Source organism: Crinia signifera, chromosome 9 (genome assembly GCF_055691185.1).
Source record: "Crinia signifera chromosome 9, ASM5569118v1, whole genome shotgun sequence".
Taxonomy (NCBI): Eukaryota; Metazoa; Chordata; class Amphibia; order Anura; family Myobatrachidae; genus Crinia; species Crinia signifera.
In genome coordinates, this window is record NC_139225.1 from 69,598,653 (window position 1) to 69,618,253 (window position 19,601).

At 47.5% G+C, this 19,601-nt stretch overlaps 1 protein-coding gene across 1 annotated transcript; it reads right to left on the minus strand.

The window, feature by feature from the left end:
* Nucleotides 1-11,276: 11,276 nt before the first annotated feature.
* LOC146036865 (uncharacterized) lies at nucleotides 11,277-12,659 on the minus strand. Its single transcript, XM_083160720.1, has 3 exons — nucleotides 12,081-12,659; nucleotides 11,653-11,901; nucleotides 11,277-11,285 (listed from the first exon to the last, which is right to left on the minus strand). Exons 1-3 carry the CDS (start codon nucleotides 12,489-12,491, stop codon nucleotides 11,277-11,279), a joined length of 669 nt encoding a protein of 222 aa, XP_083016846.1. The 5' UTR covers nucleotides 12,492-12,659.
* Between the last annotated feature and the right edge of the window lie 6,942 nt (nucleotides 12,660-19,601).

Genomic DNA, 19,601 nt, shown 5'->3' on the forward strand with positions numbered 1-19,601 from the left:
TGTGCGGGGACTGCAGTGACAATTTGAGAGACTTGCCTAACTTCCCGGGGGCTGGGAGGGGAACTGGGGAGCCTAAGGAGGATTTTAAGTGGGTGAATGATTTGAACATGATTTTTCAACAGATTTGATCAGGTTGTCACTTTACCCCCCAAGTAAACTGTCATCACCAACAGTGGTGCCCTTTATTACCCAAGCCAGGGCATAGTTCTGCTATCCCTATCACCTCTACCCTGTCCTTTACAACAAATCAGGTGAATAGGGAACTGAGTAGGTGTAATGTAAGGAAGGCTGAGGGTCTAGATCAGGCATGTCCAACGTTGGCCCTCCAGATGTTGTTAAACTACACATCCCAGCATGCTTTGCCACAGTTTTGCTATTAGAGAATGCTAAAACTATTGCACAGCATGCTGGGATGTGTAGTTTCACAACATCTGGAGGGCCAAAGTTGGACATGCCTGGTCTAGATGGTATCAGTTCACAAGCCCTTAAGTCCTGTGCTGGACAGCTGTGTGGGATAGTAGCAGCCATCTTTAATCTAAGCCTGGAGCAAGGGAGGGGGGTTGGGATCATTTGGTCTACAGCTTGATGGTAAACAGTAATAAGGTAGACACCATTAGGTCGACATGGGTCTTGGTCAACATGGGAAAAGGTCGACATGGTTCTGGGTCGAAAGGTCATTAGTTCCACAGGTCATTAGTTCGACAGTGTCTAGGTCGACAGTCAAAAGGTCAACATGGGGTTTTCCACTATTTTATAACCCGAATGTCAACACAGTCGACATGGACACAGTTTAAAGTGCATCGCATCCCCTTGCATTGCTCGCTGCACTCACGATGCTTCGGGCACGGTGCCTCTCTACTCTCGGCACAATATTTTATTCTCCCACCACGCCCTAGTGCAGGCATGTCCAAACTATGGCCCTCCAGCTGTTGTGAAACTACAAGTCCCATCATGCCTTGCCAGAGTTTTGCTATTAGAGAATGCTAAAACTATGGCAAGGCATGCTGGGATGTGTAGTTCACAACAGCTGGAGGGCCACAGTTTGGACATGCCTGGCCTAGTGGATGGGCATGAAATACAGACTATTGGAAGAAAAAAAGAAAAAGACTCTCTTTTTGTGGGGCACTCTTTATAAATAGATTAATTAATGTAATTTCGGTTTAAGGAAGATCAATTTATGATTCAAAAAGGTAGGAAGGAGGAAACATAGCACAAAAGTGCCCTTGAGGCGCCCCTTGTAATGGAAATAAGTTCAAGCTAGTATTACAATCGAAAGGGATAGTATAGAAATAGTAGTAATACTATTTCTATACTATTTCTATACTATCCCTTTTGATTGTAATACTAGCTTGAACTTATTTCCATTATTTCCAGAGAACTGTGTGCTATATGGGGGCGGCCATTTTGTGGTGGTCCTCAGCAGAAGAACGGAGCCGCCGGGACCAGCGAGATAGGTAAGTCTGCGGGGGATTGGGGGGGGGGGGGGGTGTAACTATAGCACCGCAGCCCCCGGCGCCCCCACATGCACAGCGCCCCCCCCCCCCCGCGGTGGCAGGGGCTGCGGTGCTATAGTTATGCCGCTGGGAGCACACACTCCGGGCACCTTCCCCCACCGCAAATGAGCCGGGAGTAGAGGCGCTCTCCCTGCTGTCCTCTCTCCTCTGTGGCTACTGCTGCGCCTGTCACACTTGCTGACAAGCAGCAGTGCCGACAGCACTTCACTCCCTGTTCCCTCCTGGCTCCTAAACACCATGGTCAGACACAGAGGGGAGCCGGAGCAGGGACATAAAAGGGCTGGGGCCAACATACAGAGGGGCGGAGCTACATGGATAGAGGGGGCGGAGCTATAGGGAGCAAGACTGGTGGAAAATGAAACAGGAGGGAATCAGTTGCCACCAGCTTGAACTAGGTGAGTAACATGGGAGTGTATTGCAACTGGTGTGGCATATGTATAGGCAGTGCTACTACTCTCTGCAACTGGTGTGGACATATGTACAGGCAGCGCTACTACTGTCAGCAACTGGTGTCGGCATATGTACAGGCAGCCACGCTACTACCGTCAGCAACTGGTGTGGGCATTATGTATAGGCAGCACTACTACTGTCAGCAACTGGTATGGGCATATGTACAGGCAGCGCAACAACCATCAGCAACTGGTGTCGGCATATGTATAGGTAGCGCTTATAGTGTTGGCAACTGGTGTGGGCATATGTACAGGCAGCACTTTTAGTGTCAGCAACTGGTGTGGGCATATATATAGGCAACGCTACTACTGTTAGAAACTGGTGTGGGCATATGTACAGGCAGCCCTACTACTGTCAGCAACTGGTGTGGGCATTATGTATAGGTACCACTACTACTGTCAACAACTGGTATGGGCATATCTACAGGCAGCGCTATTAGTGTTGGCAACTGGTGTGGGCGTATATCTACAGGCAGCACTACTAGTGTCAGCAACTGGTGTGGGCTTATGTACAGGCAGCGCTAATAGTGTCGACAACTGGTATGGGCATATGTACAGGCAGCGCTACAACCATCAGCAACTGGTGTCGACATATGTGTAGGTAGCGCTAATAGTGTCGGCAACTGGTGTGGGCATATGTACAGGCAGCACTTTTAGTGTCGGCAACTGGTGTGGGCGTATATCTACAGGCAGCACTACTCGTGTCAGCAACTGGTGTGGGCTTATGTACAGGCAGCGCTAATAGTGTTGACAACTGGCGTGGGCATATGTATAGTCAGCGCTACTGCTGTCGGCATCTGTTGTGGGTATATGTATAAGCAGTGCTACTGCTGTTGGCAACTGGTGTGTGCATTACATATAAGTTGTGCTGCTACTGTCGGCATTTGGTATGGGTGTAGGTATAGGCAGCACTACTACTGTCAGCAACTGGTGTTAACATATGTATAGGCAGCATTACTACTGTCGGCATTTGGTGTGGGTGTATGTCTAGGCAACACTACTACTGTCAGTAACTGGTATTAGCATATGTATATGCAGCGTTACTACTTAGGCAACTGGTGTGGGCATTATGTATAGGCAGCACTACTACTATCAGCAACTGGTGTCGGCATATGTATAGGTAGCGCTAATAGTGTCGGCAACTGGTGTGGGCATATGCATACCTCCCAACTGTCACGATTACAGCGGGACAGTCCCGATTTCGGGTCCTGTCCCGCTGTCCCACCCGCGGCAGGCATTGTCCCGCTGTGGGGGGTGGCAGTTGGGAGACCCCCCAATCTAATAGAATAGACGCTGTGTGCATGCGCACAGCGTCTATTCTCGTATGAAAATGAGGTCGCGGCTAATTAGCATAAGCCGCGCCCTCATTGGCGCCCCCTTTTCGGGCGAGTGTCCCTATTTCATGTCATCAGAAGTTGGGAGGTATGGCATATGTACAGGTAGCACTTTTAGTGTCAGCAACTGGTGTGGGCATATATATATAGGCAGCGCTACTACTGTCAGCAACTGGTGTGGGCATATGTACAGGCAGCGCTACTACTGTCAGCAACTGGTGTGGGCATTATGTATAGACACCACTACTACTGTCAGCAACTGGTATGGGCATATGTACAGGCAGCACTAATAGTGTCAGCACCTCGTGTGGACGTATATCTACAGGCAGCACTACTACTGTCAGCAACTGGTGTGGGCATTATGTATAGGCACCACTACTACTGTCAGCAACTGGTATGGGCATATGTACAGGCAGTGCTACTAGTGTCGAAAACTGGCGTGGGCATATGTATAGTCAGCGCTACTGCTGTCGGCATCTGCTGTGGGTATATGTATAGGCAGCGCTACTGCTGTTGGCAACTGGTGTGGGCATTACGTTTAAGCAGCACTACTACTGTCGGCATTTGGTATGGGTGTAGGTATAGGCAACACTACTACTGTCAGTAACTGGTGTTAGCATATGTATAGGCAGCGTTACTACTGTCGGCATCTGGTGTGGGCGTTACGTTTAAGCTCCGCTACTACTGTCAGCAACTGGTGTGGGCATTATGTATAGGCACCACTACTACTGTCAGCAACTGGTATGGGCTTATGTACAGGCAGCGCTACTACTGTCGGCAACTGGTGTGGGCATTATGCATAGGCAGTGCTACTCCTGTGGGCAACTGGTGTGTGCATTACATATAAGTTGCGCTGCTACTGTCGGCATTTGGTATGGATGTAGGTATAGGCAGCACTACTACTGTCAGCAACTGGTGTTAACATATGTATAGGCAGCATTACTACTGTCGGCATTTGGTGTGGGTGTATGTGTAGGCAACACTACTACTGTCAGTAACTGGTATTAGCATATGTATAGGCAGCGTTACTACTGTAGGCAACTGGTGTGGGCATTATGTATAGGCAGCACTACTACTGTCAGCAACTGGTGTCGGCATATGTATAGGTAGCGCTAATAGTGTCGGCAACTGGTGTGGGCATATGTACAGGCAGCACTTTTAGTGTCAGCAACTGGTGTGGGCATATATATATAGGCAGCGCTACTACTGTCAGCAACTGGTGTGGGCATATGTACAGGCAGTGCTACTACTGTCAGCAACTGGTGTGGGCATTATGTATAGGTACCACTACTACTGTCAGCAACTGATATGGGCATATGTACAGGCAGCACTAATAGTGTCAGCAACTCGTGTGGACGTATATCTACAGGCAGCACTACTACTGTCAGCAACTGGTGTGGGCATTATGTATAGGCACCACTACTACTGTCAGCAACTGGTATGGGCATATGTACAGGCAGTGCTACTAGTGTCGAAAACTGGCGTGGGCATATGTATAGTCAGCGCTACTGCTGTCGGCATCTGTTGTGGGTATATGTATAGGCAGCGCTACTGCTGTTGGCAACTGGTGTGGGCATTACGTTTAAGCAGCACTACTACTGTCTGCATTTGGTATGGGTGTAGGTATAGGCAACACTACTACTGTCAGTAACTGGTGTTAGCATATGTATAGGCAGCGTTACTACTGTCGGCAACTAGTGTGGGCGTTACGTTTAAGCACCGCTACTACTGTCGGCAATTGGTGTGGACGTTATGTATAGGCATCACAACTACTGTTGGCAACTGGTGTGGGCGTTACATATAAGCAGTGCTAATACTGTCGGCAACTGGTGTGGGCATTATGCATAGGCAGTGCTACTCCTGTGGGCAACTGGTGTGTGCATTACATATAAGTTGCGCTGCTACTGTCAGAAACTGGTGTGGGCATTATGTGTAAGCAGAGATACTAATATAATATATATATATATATATATATATATATATATATATATATATATATGGGTTTGGGGGATGGGGGGGGCGCGAAACATGCCCTTGCTCTGGGCACCATATTCAACTTAATACAAGAAAAACTAGGTAGTTGATATTTGATTTCAGGAAATGTAAGCATACCCCCCAACTACGGTGATCATTCAGGGAATGGATATTGAGATTGTAAGAACTTAGGCAGGAGTGCATCTTCTAAAACTGGTTTCTTTTCTTCTGTGGTTTCTGATTTATTATTTAAAACTAATCGATGGCACCCAGACAGTGGCGTAACTATATATCTTGCGCCCCCCCGCCAAACTTTTTCGGCGCCCCCCCCCCCCCCATACCCATACCTGACAGCCGCATCTGCGGTCACTGTCCCGTCCAGACTCCCTCAGTCACCGCTGCGCTGCTCCAGTCTTCGCTGCGCTGCTGCCCGGCCGCATCTGCGGTCACTGTCCCGTCACTCGCTCCCGGCACAGGCTCCTGCTGATAATGAAAAGTGACTCTTAGAAAATGGCTGCCAAAACTGTCTGCAATACGGGGGCAGCCATTTTCTAAGTGTCACTTTTCATTATCAGCAGGAGCCGGCGCCGGGAGCGAGTGACGGAACAGTGACCGCAGATGCGGCCGGGCAGCAGCGCAGCGGGTAACTATAGCACCGCAGCCCCCCCGGCGCCCATAGTTACTCTGCGCCTCCCCGCGACGGCGGGGGCTGCGGAGGCTTAGTTACGCCACTGCACCCAGAATAGGCTGTGTTATAATAAAATCACACAGAAACTAACATTACCTTCCCCCCGGCACATGACAACGACAACATATTTTCCTAGTGCGGATTCTTCATTTGCTTTATAGATATCCGGAATACAACAGAGATATTTTAGTTACTGTAAAGAAATATGTTGTAAACTGGATGTCGCGGTTTCACTTCACAGGACAGTTAAGTCAGTGGAATGCAGTTTGTTTCTTTCTCACACACTGGGTGGCACTAATCAGTTTTGCCTACAGCCTAACAAGGGGGCTGTATACTAATGCATCCACAATAGTTATATGCTGGAAGTAGTGTTATCAGACACAATAGGAACAGCAGGACCATACACAAAAGTGTCTGTGTAAGTCCTGGCTAACCATACAAGCACACTAACATGCCCCATAATAAGTGATTCAGTGTGACCAGGGCCGGTGCAAGGCACCGGAGCGCCCCCAGGAGAGTCGGGGTGGGGGCGCCCCGGTGCCGGGGGGAGGGAGGGGGGGGTACCTGTGTAAAAAAATTGCTGCCCCGGCATCCCTGCAGTGCTGGGGCGGTCAGGGGTGTCCGTGCCGTAGGGGTACCTGCGGCGCCGTCATGTGTATAAAGCTGGCTGCGGCCGGCGGGGTCCCTGTAGTGAATAGCAAATAACTAGCGCTTCCCGCGAAGCTGCGCACATAGCGCTAGTTATTTGCTATTCACTACAGGGACCCCGCCGGCCGCAGCCAGCTTTATACACATGACGGCGCCGCAGGTACCCCTACGGCACGGAAACCCCTGACCGCCCAAGCACTGCAGGGACGCTGGGGCAGCAATTTTTTTACACAGTTCGCTGGGGGTGAGGGGCGAACTGCCGCCCTCCAGGTGCCGGCGCCCTAGGCAAATGCCTAGAGCTGCCTAGTGGTGGCACCGGCCCTGAGTGTGACTCACATTATGGGGCTGATTCTGGTTCACTCAGAGTGAACTGAATTCGGCCTCTGCCATGATAGTCAGGGTATGGGTAAACCATGTGCACTGCAGGTGGGGCAGATGTAACATGTGCAGAGAGAGTCAGATTTGGGTGGGGTGTGTTGAAACTGAAATCTAAATTACAGTGTAGAAATAATGCAGCCAGTATTTACCCTGCACAGAAACAAAATAACTCACACAAATCTAACTCTCTCTGCACATGTTACATCTGCCCCACCTGCAGTGCACATGGATTTGTACTGCGATCAGATTTGAATAAGGGCCCATATACTACAACCTTTTAGCACAATAAATATACATGTTAGTGTTTATCTGAAATGTAATTTTCATGTATTGTGTCCTATGCTTTATGGAATGACCCACATATTTTTATATAGGGGCACAGGACACTCAAAAGTTAGACCACTATTGACAGTTGACAGTCAATTGGTCCATATGCATTAGGTCAACATGGTCAAAATTATTTGTTTGTAATTGGAATCAATTAAATCCTAATAGATACTTAAACACATTAAACACATTACTACCACTTTACATTAACCCTTACATCATGTGAAGTGCTATTCATTCATTGTTACCCCTTTACCTCGGTTTTATGTATGCATATTATGTAATAATTGCACCTCAAATGTGTGCTGTTATTGCTGAAAAGTGACATGTATATTTATATTAGTGATACCAAGTTCTGTCCATTGCTTGCAGTGTAAATGTGTGTAAAAAATGCAGCCGTTCTTTCAGCATATATTTGTGTGTTTTGTAATGGTCCATTTAGGCTGCAATGGTTCCAATTGTAGCAATGAAAAGAGTGTAATTAATGAGTAATGAGTAGAGGAGTGGATTGTATTGTGTTCAGCTGACAGTGGTTCAGGTGCGGCCATACTAATTGGGCGATCCGAATGCCTAGCGCATGATCGAGTAGTGTCCGCAAAGTGAAACTTGCTTATGAAGACTGCATATGTCCTGCCTGTTGGTTCATTTGCAGTCGGTGTTCTGTCCGAATGCATGCCTACCAGAATTAGTGCACTCCCTCATGTACGCCCATGTTTACGCCCAGTTTAGCCCACTTTGAAACTACGCCCCTGTGTACTTCCGAATGACACTCATATTACCCCCATATTTCCCGATTGAATGCGGTGCACATTTCTGTACAGTATTAGTGAGAACGAGTACGGAGACCGTGTGTGGCACATGCGCATAGCGTTGCCTACGCATGCGCAGACGGCTAAAAAAACGCCATCCGAAATAATTCGGAAATTTATGCATCGACCAGAATAAGGCCCTTAGGGCTTAAAGCATAGTTGCCTACCCTCCTGCATTCTGCAGGAGACTCCCTTAAATATCAGCAATCTCCCTCATAAAGGCCCATACATACACAACGATGTGTCACTTACGACACATCGTTAACGACCATCGTTCATTTTCTCCCTTGAAGGGAAAATTGAAAGATCTTAAATTTTGAGAAGAAAGACAGCAAACGATTGTGTACGATGGACGATAAACGACGAACGACAACGAACGACCTTTGGTCGTTGAAAAAATATTGTCAAGCAGTCAATCACAAATAAATGAGCTGTCAATCACTGAAATGGGCTGGGCTGAAATAGGGCTGGATCACTAGAGTGAATAAATAAGCTCAACCATTTTGAAATCTCTGCAGTTGATGCTCTGTGCTAGTTCAGTGAGGATTCCTGCTGAACGCTCTTGCAGTGCTATCTAGCTGTTCTTTGTTTCTGGCTTGCCTTTAACAAAGTGTGATTTTCTGCTATGGTTCCCTATCGCTTTAAAGTGATGGCAGCATATGCTGGAGTTGCTTTGTTAGCTGACAGGGAGAGTTCGCAGAGACGGAGGAGGATTCGGTCGTGCTGGGCGAAGAAGTGGCTCCAGAAGAGGGATTCGCTCTCTCACATGGTGCTGCTTTCAGAGATCCATGTGGACTGTCCTGATGACTTCCGTAATTTTCTGCGCATGGACGATGCCACGTTCACCGAGTTGCTGGGACTGGTGAGGCCGCACATTCAGAAGCAGGATACGCGGATGCGCAAGGCGATTCCTGCTGAGGAGAGGCTGATTGCTACCCTGCGATTCCTGGCGACTGGCAGGTCCTTGCAGGATTTGAAATTTGGGGCAGTCATTTCACCGCAGGCTTTGGGCCTCATTATCCCAGAGACCTGCAAGGCTATATACACCGTTCTCCGGCAGCAGTATTTCCGGGTAAGAAAAAATTACTTATTGTATGTGTTGTCCCTAAATGTAATATGCAGCACACCTTTTATATTTTAGTTTATGTACACCATCGTTATCCTCCTGTTTTTAAATCACTACATCCAGCTCTGTGTCTATTTTCCCTCCAAATGTGAACAGTGCTTTCCCTCCATCTGATTATAGTAGTATGTCCTCCAAATGTGCCTCACTGTGTCCCAATATTTTTGATTTGATTGTACTGCTATGTACCCCCCCCCCATCCCCCCAAATTAATTTTCCTCACCCCTTGTTATGTTTTCATTTACAGTTTCTTGTATGTGAACCTGGTTTCAAATGTATGCAGGCTATCTGGTGCAGTTTCCTCTACGTTAAGTTAACATGGTATGCAGGCAAACGCAGAAGAAACTGCTCCAGATAGGACAAATGCATTTGCAGCAGCCTGGTGCAGTTTACTCTACGCTAACATGGTGTCAGCTTGGAGTGCACAACGGTGCAGTTTTTGAGACATATACCTGATGTTTTTTTGGTTTCTTATCACAATTGTTTCTTCTTCTATTGCAGTTGCCCTCCTCAGAGGCAGAGTGGCTCCAGGTTGCTGCCGAGTTTCAAGAAAGGTGGAATTTCCCCAACTGTGGAGGTGCGATTGATGGAAAGCATATAGAGGTTATTCCACCGCTCAATTCTGGGTCCTTATTTTACAACTATAAGGGCTACTTCAGCATAGTAATGATGGCCATTGTGGATGCCAATTACAGGTTCCTCTATGTGGACGTGGGGAAGAATGGCCGTGCATCTGATGGTGGTTCCTTTAAGGACACCTTATTTTATGAGAGGCTCATCTCTAATAACCTCCATCTGCCTACACCCTCACAGTGCACAAATGGAATGAACTTTGTGTTTGTGGCTGACGAGGCCTTTGCCTTACAAGCACACGTCATGAAGCCATATGCAAAAAGGGGGCTAACACATGAGCGAAGAATTTTTAATTATAGACTTTCCAGAGCACGCAGGACAGTGGAAAATGCATTAGCAATCGTTTCAGGGTCTTCCATACGGCCATCAATTTAAGGATGGACAAGATAAACTGGGTGGTGTTGGCGTGCTGTGCCCTGCACAACCTCCTGCGTTCCAAGACAATGGCCCATCAACCCCCATTTCAGCCAGAACCACCAGAACATCTTCAACCACCAAGGCAAAGACTTGCAGAGGGCTTTACTGCATTAGGGCGTGCAGGGGCTACAGTGATGCCCTCTGCCGAGGCCAAAACAGTTCGTGCCCAATATACCACTTACTTTAATGGGGAGGGGGCAGTGCACTGGCAGGATGATGTAGTGTGAGTATTGTTACATGGCTACTGTATTTTCTTTTTTTGAAGTCCGAATTACATAAAGTTAAAAAGTGTATCTTTATATACATTTAAATAAAAATCTGAAGTAAAATATCTCAAGCAATATAATAATTTAATCTGTCTGTCAGATTTTGACTGGCGCTGCTGTTGCTGACCCGGACTCACCCTGGGACCAGGTGATCACCAGCAGCAGCAAATGAACAGCGCTGGGTGAGCAGCAACAGCATTGCCGTAGCTGCTGCTGTTCAGGGGGAGCAGTATTCACCATTAATAATAGTTCTTCTAGGGCTATACTCCCACATACATGTATCCATGTTTTTCCCATGATATATCCCAAACTCTCTGAACCCCTCAACCCATCATATCAACCCTTCACCATGAATTTCTTTCCATGAAGAATAAAAATACAATACACCTTTTTGGCAAGAAATGTTTATACCTTTCTTTGTTTTTAGATCGAAATGTATGTTAACAAACATTTTTTGGACTGGATTCATTGAGCATACCAGTCCACTGAGTGCCACTGGAACAGAGACTATGCCCATAAGGATAAATAGAAAGGCATACCTGCAAATTTGAAAACATCATTCACAGAAACAGTAAACCTAAACTTGGGTCATGAGGACTAGACCAAAAAAAAAACCATAGTGGCCTTGAAAGAACACAAGAGGTTGTAAGTCAGAATGTCCAGGAACAAGGGCAACCTGAAGTTCAAAATTATCACTGTGGTACTATGCAACATTCCTAGGCATCCTAGAAAAATAGGCCAAGAGTACACACATAACAAGTTGGGTAAACAACTAAACTACAAATTCAAAAAATCTGGCTCATTGCCTTGGAGTGCGTCCTGCGCATTCATCCAAGCCGAGTAGCTACCACAGGGAACAGTGGAAGCTGGCGAGGTGTTCCGCGACACAGTGTGTGACACTGGCTGTTGTGGCGGAGTATTTCGTGTTGGTGGAGATGCAGGATAATATGGGAAATTTGGGGGTGGGAGAGGTGGCCAATGTAACGTTTGTGATGGCAATATGGGGCTCTCTGGCAGTTTGCCATTTTGAGCACATATTAGCGCATCATAAACAATGCTTTTGAACCGCAGACGTTGGAAAGGATCCATCGCCTGCAGTTCACTGGCGATGTTAAAGCCAAAATTTTCATGCTCATCTGGGGGATTCTGTAGGACCGCCTCCGCATGCTGCAGAAATTGTTCTGCCTGCGTCGGTCCCGAGCTCAAATTCTTTGCAGCCACCCGACGTCTTCTGGTTGGCGGTGGATGCGTCGATGGAGGAGGAGAGGGTTCCACGTTCCCAAGTTCAAAATCACTTTGCGGACTAATGGGGAGTTCCTGGTCACACTCCGAGTGTGCATTCTGTAATAGAGAAATAAGTAAATTAATGATGCCGGCCACAAATATGATGTTGGACAGTGATGGGTAACTTTGACACTACAGATGTTTCTGACCTACACATCCCAACAATACCTGGAGTGTCAAAGTGATGGATAACATCACTGGTGAAGGGTGTGTTTGTCCTATGTGTATCTACTTACCAGATCTTCACTGCCCACTGACTCCTCATCAGGCTCGTCAGGCACCACCGACATCATGGAGCACGTGGACTGTGTCCTGGGCTCTTCTTCCAAGGTGAACAGTAGCAGGCTGTAGTACCACAGTGTGGGCCTTCGGACTTCATCAGCCCCTGCTCCGGACCGCTGTGACTCCTTCACTCTCTTGTGTTCCTTCAGAAAGACTGTTCTGAAATTCTGGATCTTCCGCTTCACAAACCGCAAGTCAGCTTCATTGTTTCTGTCCTTACAGTAGTCAATGAGCTGCTGGTATGCCTTTGCTTTTTTATCCTTATTTGCATAATCTTTTGATGTTATTTTCCAAAGGCACTCATGAGACTGGTACATTTCAATAAATCCAGTCCAGTGGTCCTGTTCACTAATTTCCAACGACATCTCTGTAAAATAATCAAATTAAAAAACAAATTATAACATAATACCTTTTGAAAACAAATACGCTAAACAAAGTACATCATTAATACAAAAACTGCTCTAGCAGCACCACCACATTACACATATGGCTACAGTGAGACATGGTTACCATCGATGGCATTAGTGCAACGGGTCATTGATAACGTCTGGCATTTGATGAACATCAATCATTTAAGTATCAATTGACCATCATTTGTTTTACACCAATCAAAACATGCAGGCATGGCTTCATGGGTGTTTGGGTGCCGAGATAGATAGGATCTGTCCCCCCGCCTCTTGGGGGACAAATAATTATGCTGTACATCTATGTTGGAAAACCATCAACATCAGCCATAAACCAAAAATGATTACAATCATCGATGGTTGATGGCCATCCATACCCAGCACCCCACCCCAGGAAACATATATGTACAAACAGGCAGACATCCAGCATGCCCACTGTGCAAACCCAGCACCCCACCCCAGGAAACATATATGTACAAACAGGCAGACATCCAGCATGCCCACTGTGCAAACCCAGCACCCCACCCCAGGAAACATATATGTACAAACAGGCAGACATCCAGCATGCCCACTGTGCAAACCCAGCACCCCACCCCAGGAAACATATATGTACAAACAGGCAGACATCCAGCATGCCCACTGTGCAAACCCAGCACCCCACCCCAGGAAACATATATGTACAAACAGGCAGACATCCAGCATGCCCACTGTGCAAACCCAGCACCCCACCCCAGGAAACATATATGTACAAACAGGCAGCCATCCAGCATGGCCACTGTGCAAACCCAGCACCCCACCCCAGGAAACATATATGTACAAACAGGCAGACATCCAGCATGCCCACTGTGCAAACCCAGCACCCCACCCCAGGAAACATATATGTACAAACAGGCAGCCATCCAGCATGGCCACTGTGCAAACCCAGCACCCCACCCCAGGAAACATATATGTACAAACAGGCAGACATCCATAACCTCATTAAAAGCAGGACTCTGCTCTGCACCCGCCGCCACCAGCACCCCTGCACCCCACCCCCGGACAAGCCGTTCAACTCACCACAATCAAATATGGAAACTCCCCTGCCGTGTGCTGTGCTTCGCTGTGCTCCACTGTGCCTCCACTGCGTTATGTGCTCTGGAAATGGCGCCTGGGCGGGTCTTGGGAGTGGCTAGGTCGTCCGCAGTCGATGGTCAATCATCGGTGACCATCGTTCAACATCAGTCGCCCTGCACGATGGTAACGACCATAGCCGAATTGACCTGCATGCATGGCCGATGGCTATGGTTGTTAACTACCAACGGGTACGCGCACCATCGGTTGTCGGCCATCGTTGATGGCATACACAGTACACGATGTATAACGATTCACCTCAAAAACGACTCTGAGCGACGTCCTTCATGGTCGTACAGGGAGGTGAATATAATGGAATCGTTTATCGTCGTTTGCCTGGTATCGTCTAGTATGTATGGGCCTTTAGTCTAGCAATCTCTCTCATTTCAGGAATGAAAATAAATGAATGAAAATAAAAATTGAAACAAAGTCACCGTATTTCACTTGATTGACAATGAAGGTTTCAATTATCAGGGTTCAACACCTGCAACGATAGCCACCTATTCTCACAGTGATAGTGATATAAGGGGCAGAACATAAAACAGAAATAGTGCAGATTATCTTTGATTAAAAAGTAATTTAATACAAGTCCACACTTACAAGGGTAGATGTTTAAAACAGCATAAAGATATCCCCACAAGGCAAACAGCTGGGCACAGATGGTATTTGCAGGCTCAATTGAAGGTCCACCAAACAAGTCCGGAACAAGTGATGGTTAAATAAACTTGACCCTCTCTTTCAGGAAATGCTCTGCTCCTGGACTTCCCTGGTAATGTATGATTCATGAATCATACATTACCAGGGAAGTCCAGGAGCAGAGCATTTCCTGAAGGCAGGGCCGTAACTAGGGGTGGCTGGGGGGTCACGCGCACCGGGCGCTGGAGGGGGGGGCGCAATACTGTCACTGTGTCACAGTGTGTGTCACTGACCGCAGTGCCGAGTCACAGATTTTTTGACATCTCCGCCGGGTTCTTCCTCCTTGTGACGCCATGCGGGTGATGTCATGACGCAGGTGACGCCCACACGTACATCATAGGAGGAGGGGAAAGAGCGAGTTGGTGCCGGAAAGTCAGCCGGAAAGTCAGCGCGCGGGAAGGCATTGCGCAAGATGAGGCTGGCAGCACTACACAGCCGCTGTCAGTTCGCCATCATCATCATCATCATCGCCGCCCCAGCCATTACTGCATTTGACTAGGACGGCGCAGAGGACTGTCCGGAGGAGCAGCGGCAGCCCCTGGCCTGTGACAGCTGGCAGGACTAGGCAGCACTACAGCCGCTGCCAGTGCGCCATCAGGCCTCCCCATCACCGCCCTAGCCATCACCGCATTTGATGAGGACGGCGCAGAGGACTGTCTGGAGGAGCAGTGACAGCCCCTGGCCTGAGCCAGCAGAGTGAGTGACAGTCAGTGGGTGCCGCCCATACACGCTGCTATGAGGGCGTGCTTTCCGTGCTGTACTAGCACGGATCACATTGCATTGCATTGCCTGTGCATGCATTGTGCATGCATTGTGCATGCAATGCAATGCAATGTGATGAAACCTAAGTACAAAAAGTATGTGCTTGCACATACTTTTTGTACTAGGTTTCATCACATTGCATCGCATTGCATGCACAACGTGTGCACAGGCAATGCAATGCAATGTGATCCATGCTAGTACAGCACAGAAAGCACGCCCTGAATAGCAGCGTGTATGGGCTGCTCAGTGAAAGTTAACAACTGAAGTTACAGCTGCACATGTCAGTACATTATTGGGGAGAAAGTGGGGGTCCGGGTTAGCCAGCCAGCGACCGTATTCTGAAATTAAATATATATTTATCCATCAGTCACTGACTCTCTGAAGGTAAATTATTATTAACCAACTGCTGACTGAGTCAGTGACTGAGTCAGTGACTGAGGGATAATTTATAAATATATAATTCATTTCAGAATACAGTGTATATATAATAATATGTGATATACAGTATTGTCCTGTTTGTTGGTTTAATATCACCCATTGCCTGCTTCTCGAAAAAAAAAAATATATATTTTTTTTTTTGGGGGGGGGGGACACACACTAAATTAATGTCTTGCCCCCGGCACCAGAAACCCTAGTTTCGGCCCTGCTGAAGGAGAGAGTCAGGTCTATCGTTGCAGGTGTTGAACCCTAATAATTGAAACCTTCATTGTCAATCAAGTGAAATACGGTGACTTTGTTTACATTTTTATTGTAAAAAAGGTTACACTGTGCGCTATGTGTTAAACACCTCTTGCTACTGTTTTTCCATTATTGTCTGGGTATCTCTGGATGTTTACCCTTCTTGGTGTTATATATATGTGACTTTACTTTGTCTAATTGCACACTTGTGGTACTCCCATTGTTTTCCTTACAACATATGTTGCAAATTATTAATGCCCTTATATACTTGACACACATAATGCCTGTTACACATATGTTGCACATTATTAATGCATTTATACATGACACACATAATGCCCTTACACATATGCCAAACACTATTGCACAACCCACCCACCCGCAGACAGCACTCGCACAGCCGCTAACACTGTGACCTCTGCCTCTGCTTGGATACAGATGTTTCCTCCTACATCTTGCCTCAATAGGCCATGCAGCTCCTGGCCAGTTATGCTAACATTGGGTACCTTTTTTGCTAAAAATTCATCTTATTTGCATTGTTATGTGACCATGACACACATGGAGCTTCCGATGATTAAAATTATATGCGGCATGACTATATTCTGTGTGCGACTGTGGCTGTACCTGCATACGGAATGCTATGTTACAGTGATTTCCATGAATACACTATTTCATATGCAGAAACAGCCTCACTCAAAACAGAATATAGACATGCTGCATATCATTTAAATCAGCAGAAGCTGCTGGTGCCTCTAGGCATTCCAAATGCCCAAGGCATGTGCCTAGTTTGCCTATGCCTAGGGCCAACTCTGGTCAGGCCGCCCCTAAGCACAACATTTTCTGGCCACCCCTTAAACAGACCACAGGAGGAAAGAAAGTATGAAAAGACAGGGATCGAGAATCATGGGGGAACAGAGGCATGGGGAGAGACTAGAGAAAAGGCAGCATAATGAGACTGGGCAGAAGAGCTTGCGAGCAGGTGCCCAGTAGAGAAGCTACCTGGAATTCTGTGGGAGCAGGCTGTATTTTCTTTCCAGCCAGGTGCCCTGGTATGTGCAGTAGCTTTGGCAGGCTCCACGCATCCCTGCAGGGCCGTGGACGGTGGGTAGGCAGGAGGGACATTAGAATGCTCATCAGCACCCTACCTGCTTGCACCACCCAGCATGTGAAGACACACTGGCTGTCAGCTCCCCCTACATTCAGGCGGAGGGGAGGGGGGGTCACAAACCCACCCTGTGTGCTTGTATGTGCCGTGCCCAACCTCTCAACCATCTCATAGAATATGTGAAACTTTTGTGATACAGTACAGGTTGAGTATCCCTTATCCAAATATCCATTATCCAAATTATTCCAAAAACCATAGTTTCCGAAATGTACTTTTATTTTTTATTTTTTTGCTAAAAACCTACTGGGGACATCTGTAACTCGCATTTCTGGGGAAATAACTGGAAACTGGCACTAAATACGTGCAGTGTCTGAGATCGTGCACAAACTTTGTTTCATGTTATGAAACCTTGTTTCAAGCACAAATAAAATGTATCTGTGTGTATTTCATGTGTTTGATGTGCTTATACAACATAAATGCAGGATACCTCAATCAAATATAAAAATATTCCAAAATACAGAATAATCCAAAGATCTTCTGGTCCTGAGCATTTTGGATAAGGGATACTCAACCTGTGTATAGCTCAGAAACATAATGGTTGTCAGATGTTAGCAGCTGCATTTGCTGAGAAAAGATGTCCTTTGTCAAACAATCCATGGGGTCGGAATCTGTTCCTCCTCCTGTCATTTACCGATTGCAGGCTCACAGTAATGAAGAGTAATGTGAGACCCTTGCCGTTGTTCACACATAATAGACCACAGAAATTATTCTTCTTGGTCTTTATTGACCTTAATAGTGTTACCCACTTACATAAAACCAGAGGTGCCCCAGTGGCGTAACTATATATTTTGCGCCCCCCCCCCCCCCCCCCGCCAAACTTTTTCGGCGCCCCCCTCCCCCTCTCTCTCTCCCTCCCCTCGGCGCCCCTCCCCATGCCCATACCTGACAGAGCCGCATCTGCGGTCACTGTCCCTTCCAGTCTCCCGGCACCGGCTGATAATGAAAAGTGACTCTTAGAAAATGGCTGCCAAAACTGTCTGCAATACGGGGGCAGCCATTTTCTAAGTGTCAGTTTTCATTATCAGCAGGAGCCGGCGCCGGGAGCGAGTGACGGTACAGTGACCGCAGATGCGGCCAGGCAGCAGCGCAGCGGGTAACTATAGCACCGCAGCCCCCCCGGCGCCTGTAGTTACTCTGCGCCTCCCCGCCACGGCGGGGGCTGCGGAGGCATAGTTACGCCACTGAGGTGCCCAGAGGGGTGGGTGAAGCTGGTACTAATTACCAAGGTGCAGGCTTGTCGGACGGGCCCATTTGAGGTGCTACCAAATATCCCCTGTAAATAATCACACAGTGTACAGCCTATATTAGTCTCACATATTAAGGAACTTCATATTACATTTTAAAACAGCAAAATACTATTTTATTATAGTTTATTTTTTCCAACTGATTTCATATTTTAAAAAAAACCTCTGCGATGGGTACAGAAATGGGTATGGGTCATAGGGTCGACAGAACTTAGGTCAACACATGAAATGGTCATTAGGTTGACACAAGAACGTCAACATGAGATTTACTTTTTTTGGTGTCTGTGTCATCTTAAGTAGGCAGGGGCCATGCACATGGGGACGCCCAGTATTTACAGGGCATCCCACAAAAACCCTGGGTGCGCCCAGGAAACCGCTGAGTGAACGCAGGTGATCAGCTGCCTGCTGGGGGCGGGCAGCTGATGTCACAGGACCCGGATGCGGCGAGGACCTGGATATCAGCCCAGACAAATTAGCGAGCAAGACAGAGATCATTCAATGGTCGGCGACCATAGAATGATTTCGGCCCCGCACGCTATCCTGCGAATGGATGTTTATGCAAAAAAAGCCGGTGCAGTCGGGATGTTCGGTGCATGGCGGGGGTGGGCATCCGCACACCAGGTGGGCGGCATTAGAATGGCTCACTAAGTAGCGAACTTTCACTGCATAGCGAGCAACCAGGATCACCCCCAAAGTCTTTTACATTGATTGCCGGCATCCCAGCTAAAGCCAGGAGACTTAGAATTGGGGGGGGGTTAGGCTGCGGGCAAGGATGCTTAGTGTTAGGCAGTGTTAGAAGGGGAGGATTAGGGTTAGGCTATGGGGCGGAAGGGTATATTTAGGCGTCGGGGTACAGAGTTTGGGTTAGCAGAGGGGGTCGTGCTCAGGCTGCGGGAGAGGCAGAACTATCATTGGTGCAGCAGGACTGAGGACTAAAGGAGCCACTGCTGCGACTATCACCCACTTCCTGTAACTCACTGTTTTTCCCTGTCACCCTCTGCCTCTCTCTGTTACCCACTGCATTTGTTGCATATTGTTAACTTGGTTCGGGGGGTGCAGTGGAAGAACAAGTATACTTACCTGACGCTTGGCGTGACTTCCTCCTTCGGAATGACGGCATCAATATTCTGACCTACAAATTTCCTCAGCGCCTGTCACCCGTAAGGTATCACGTGTAATAATTAATTGACTCATACTTTTAGCACTTTCAATCTAATTTAGGGCCTGATTCTGGTTCACTAGCAAAAGCAAATTCTCTCTCTAATGGGGAAAACCATGCTGCACTGCAGGGGGCAGATGTTGCATGTGCAGAGAGAGTTAGATTTGGATGTTAATTTGTTTCTGTGCTTGGTAAATACTGGCTGCTTTAAACTGATTATTTGCCGGCCCGTTCGCACAGGGCAGGCGGCGAAGGAT

Excerpts from the sequence above, each read along its gene's own strand:
- LOC146036865 (XM_083160720.1), bottom strand. The coding sequence starts at position 12,491 with ATGTCGTTGGAAATTAGTGAACAGGACCACTGGACTGGATTTATTGAA. Across the intron at positions 11,902-12,080 it reads CAGTGGGCAGTGAAGATCTG|AATGCACACTCGGAGTGTGA; the intron begins GTAAGTAGATAC and ends TCTCTATTACAG.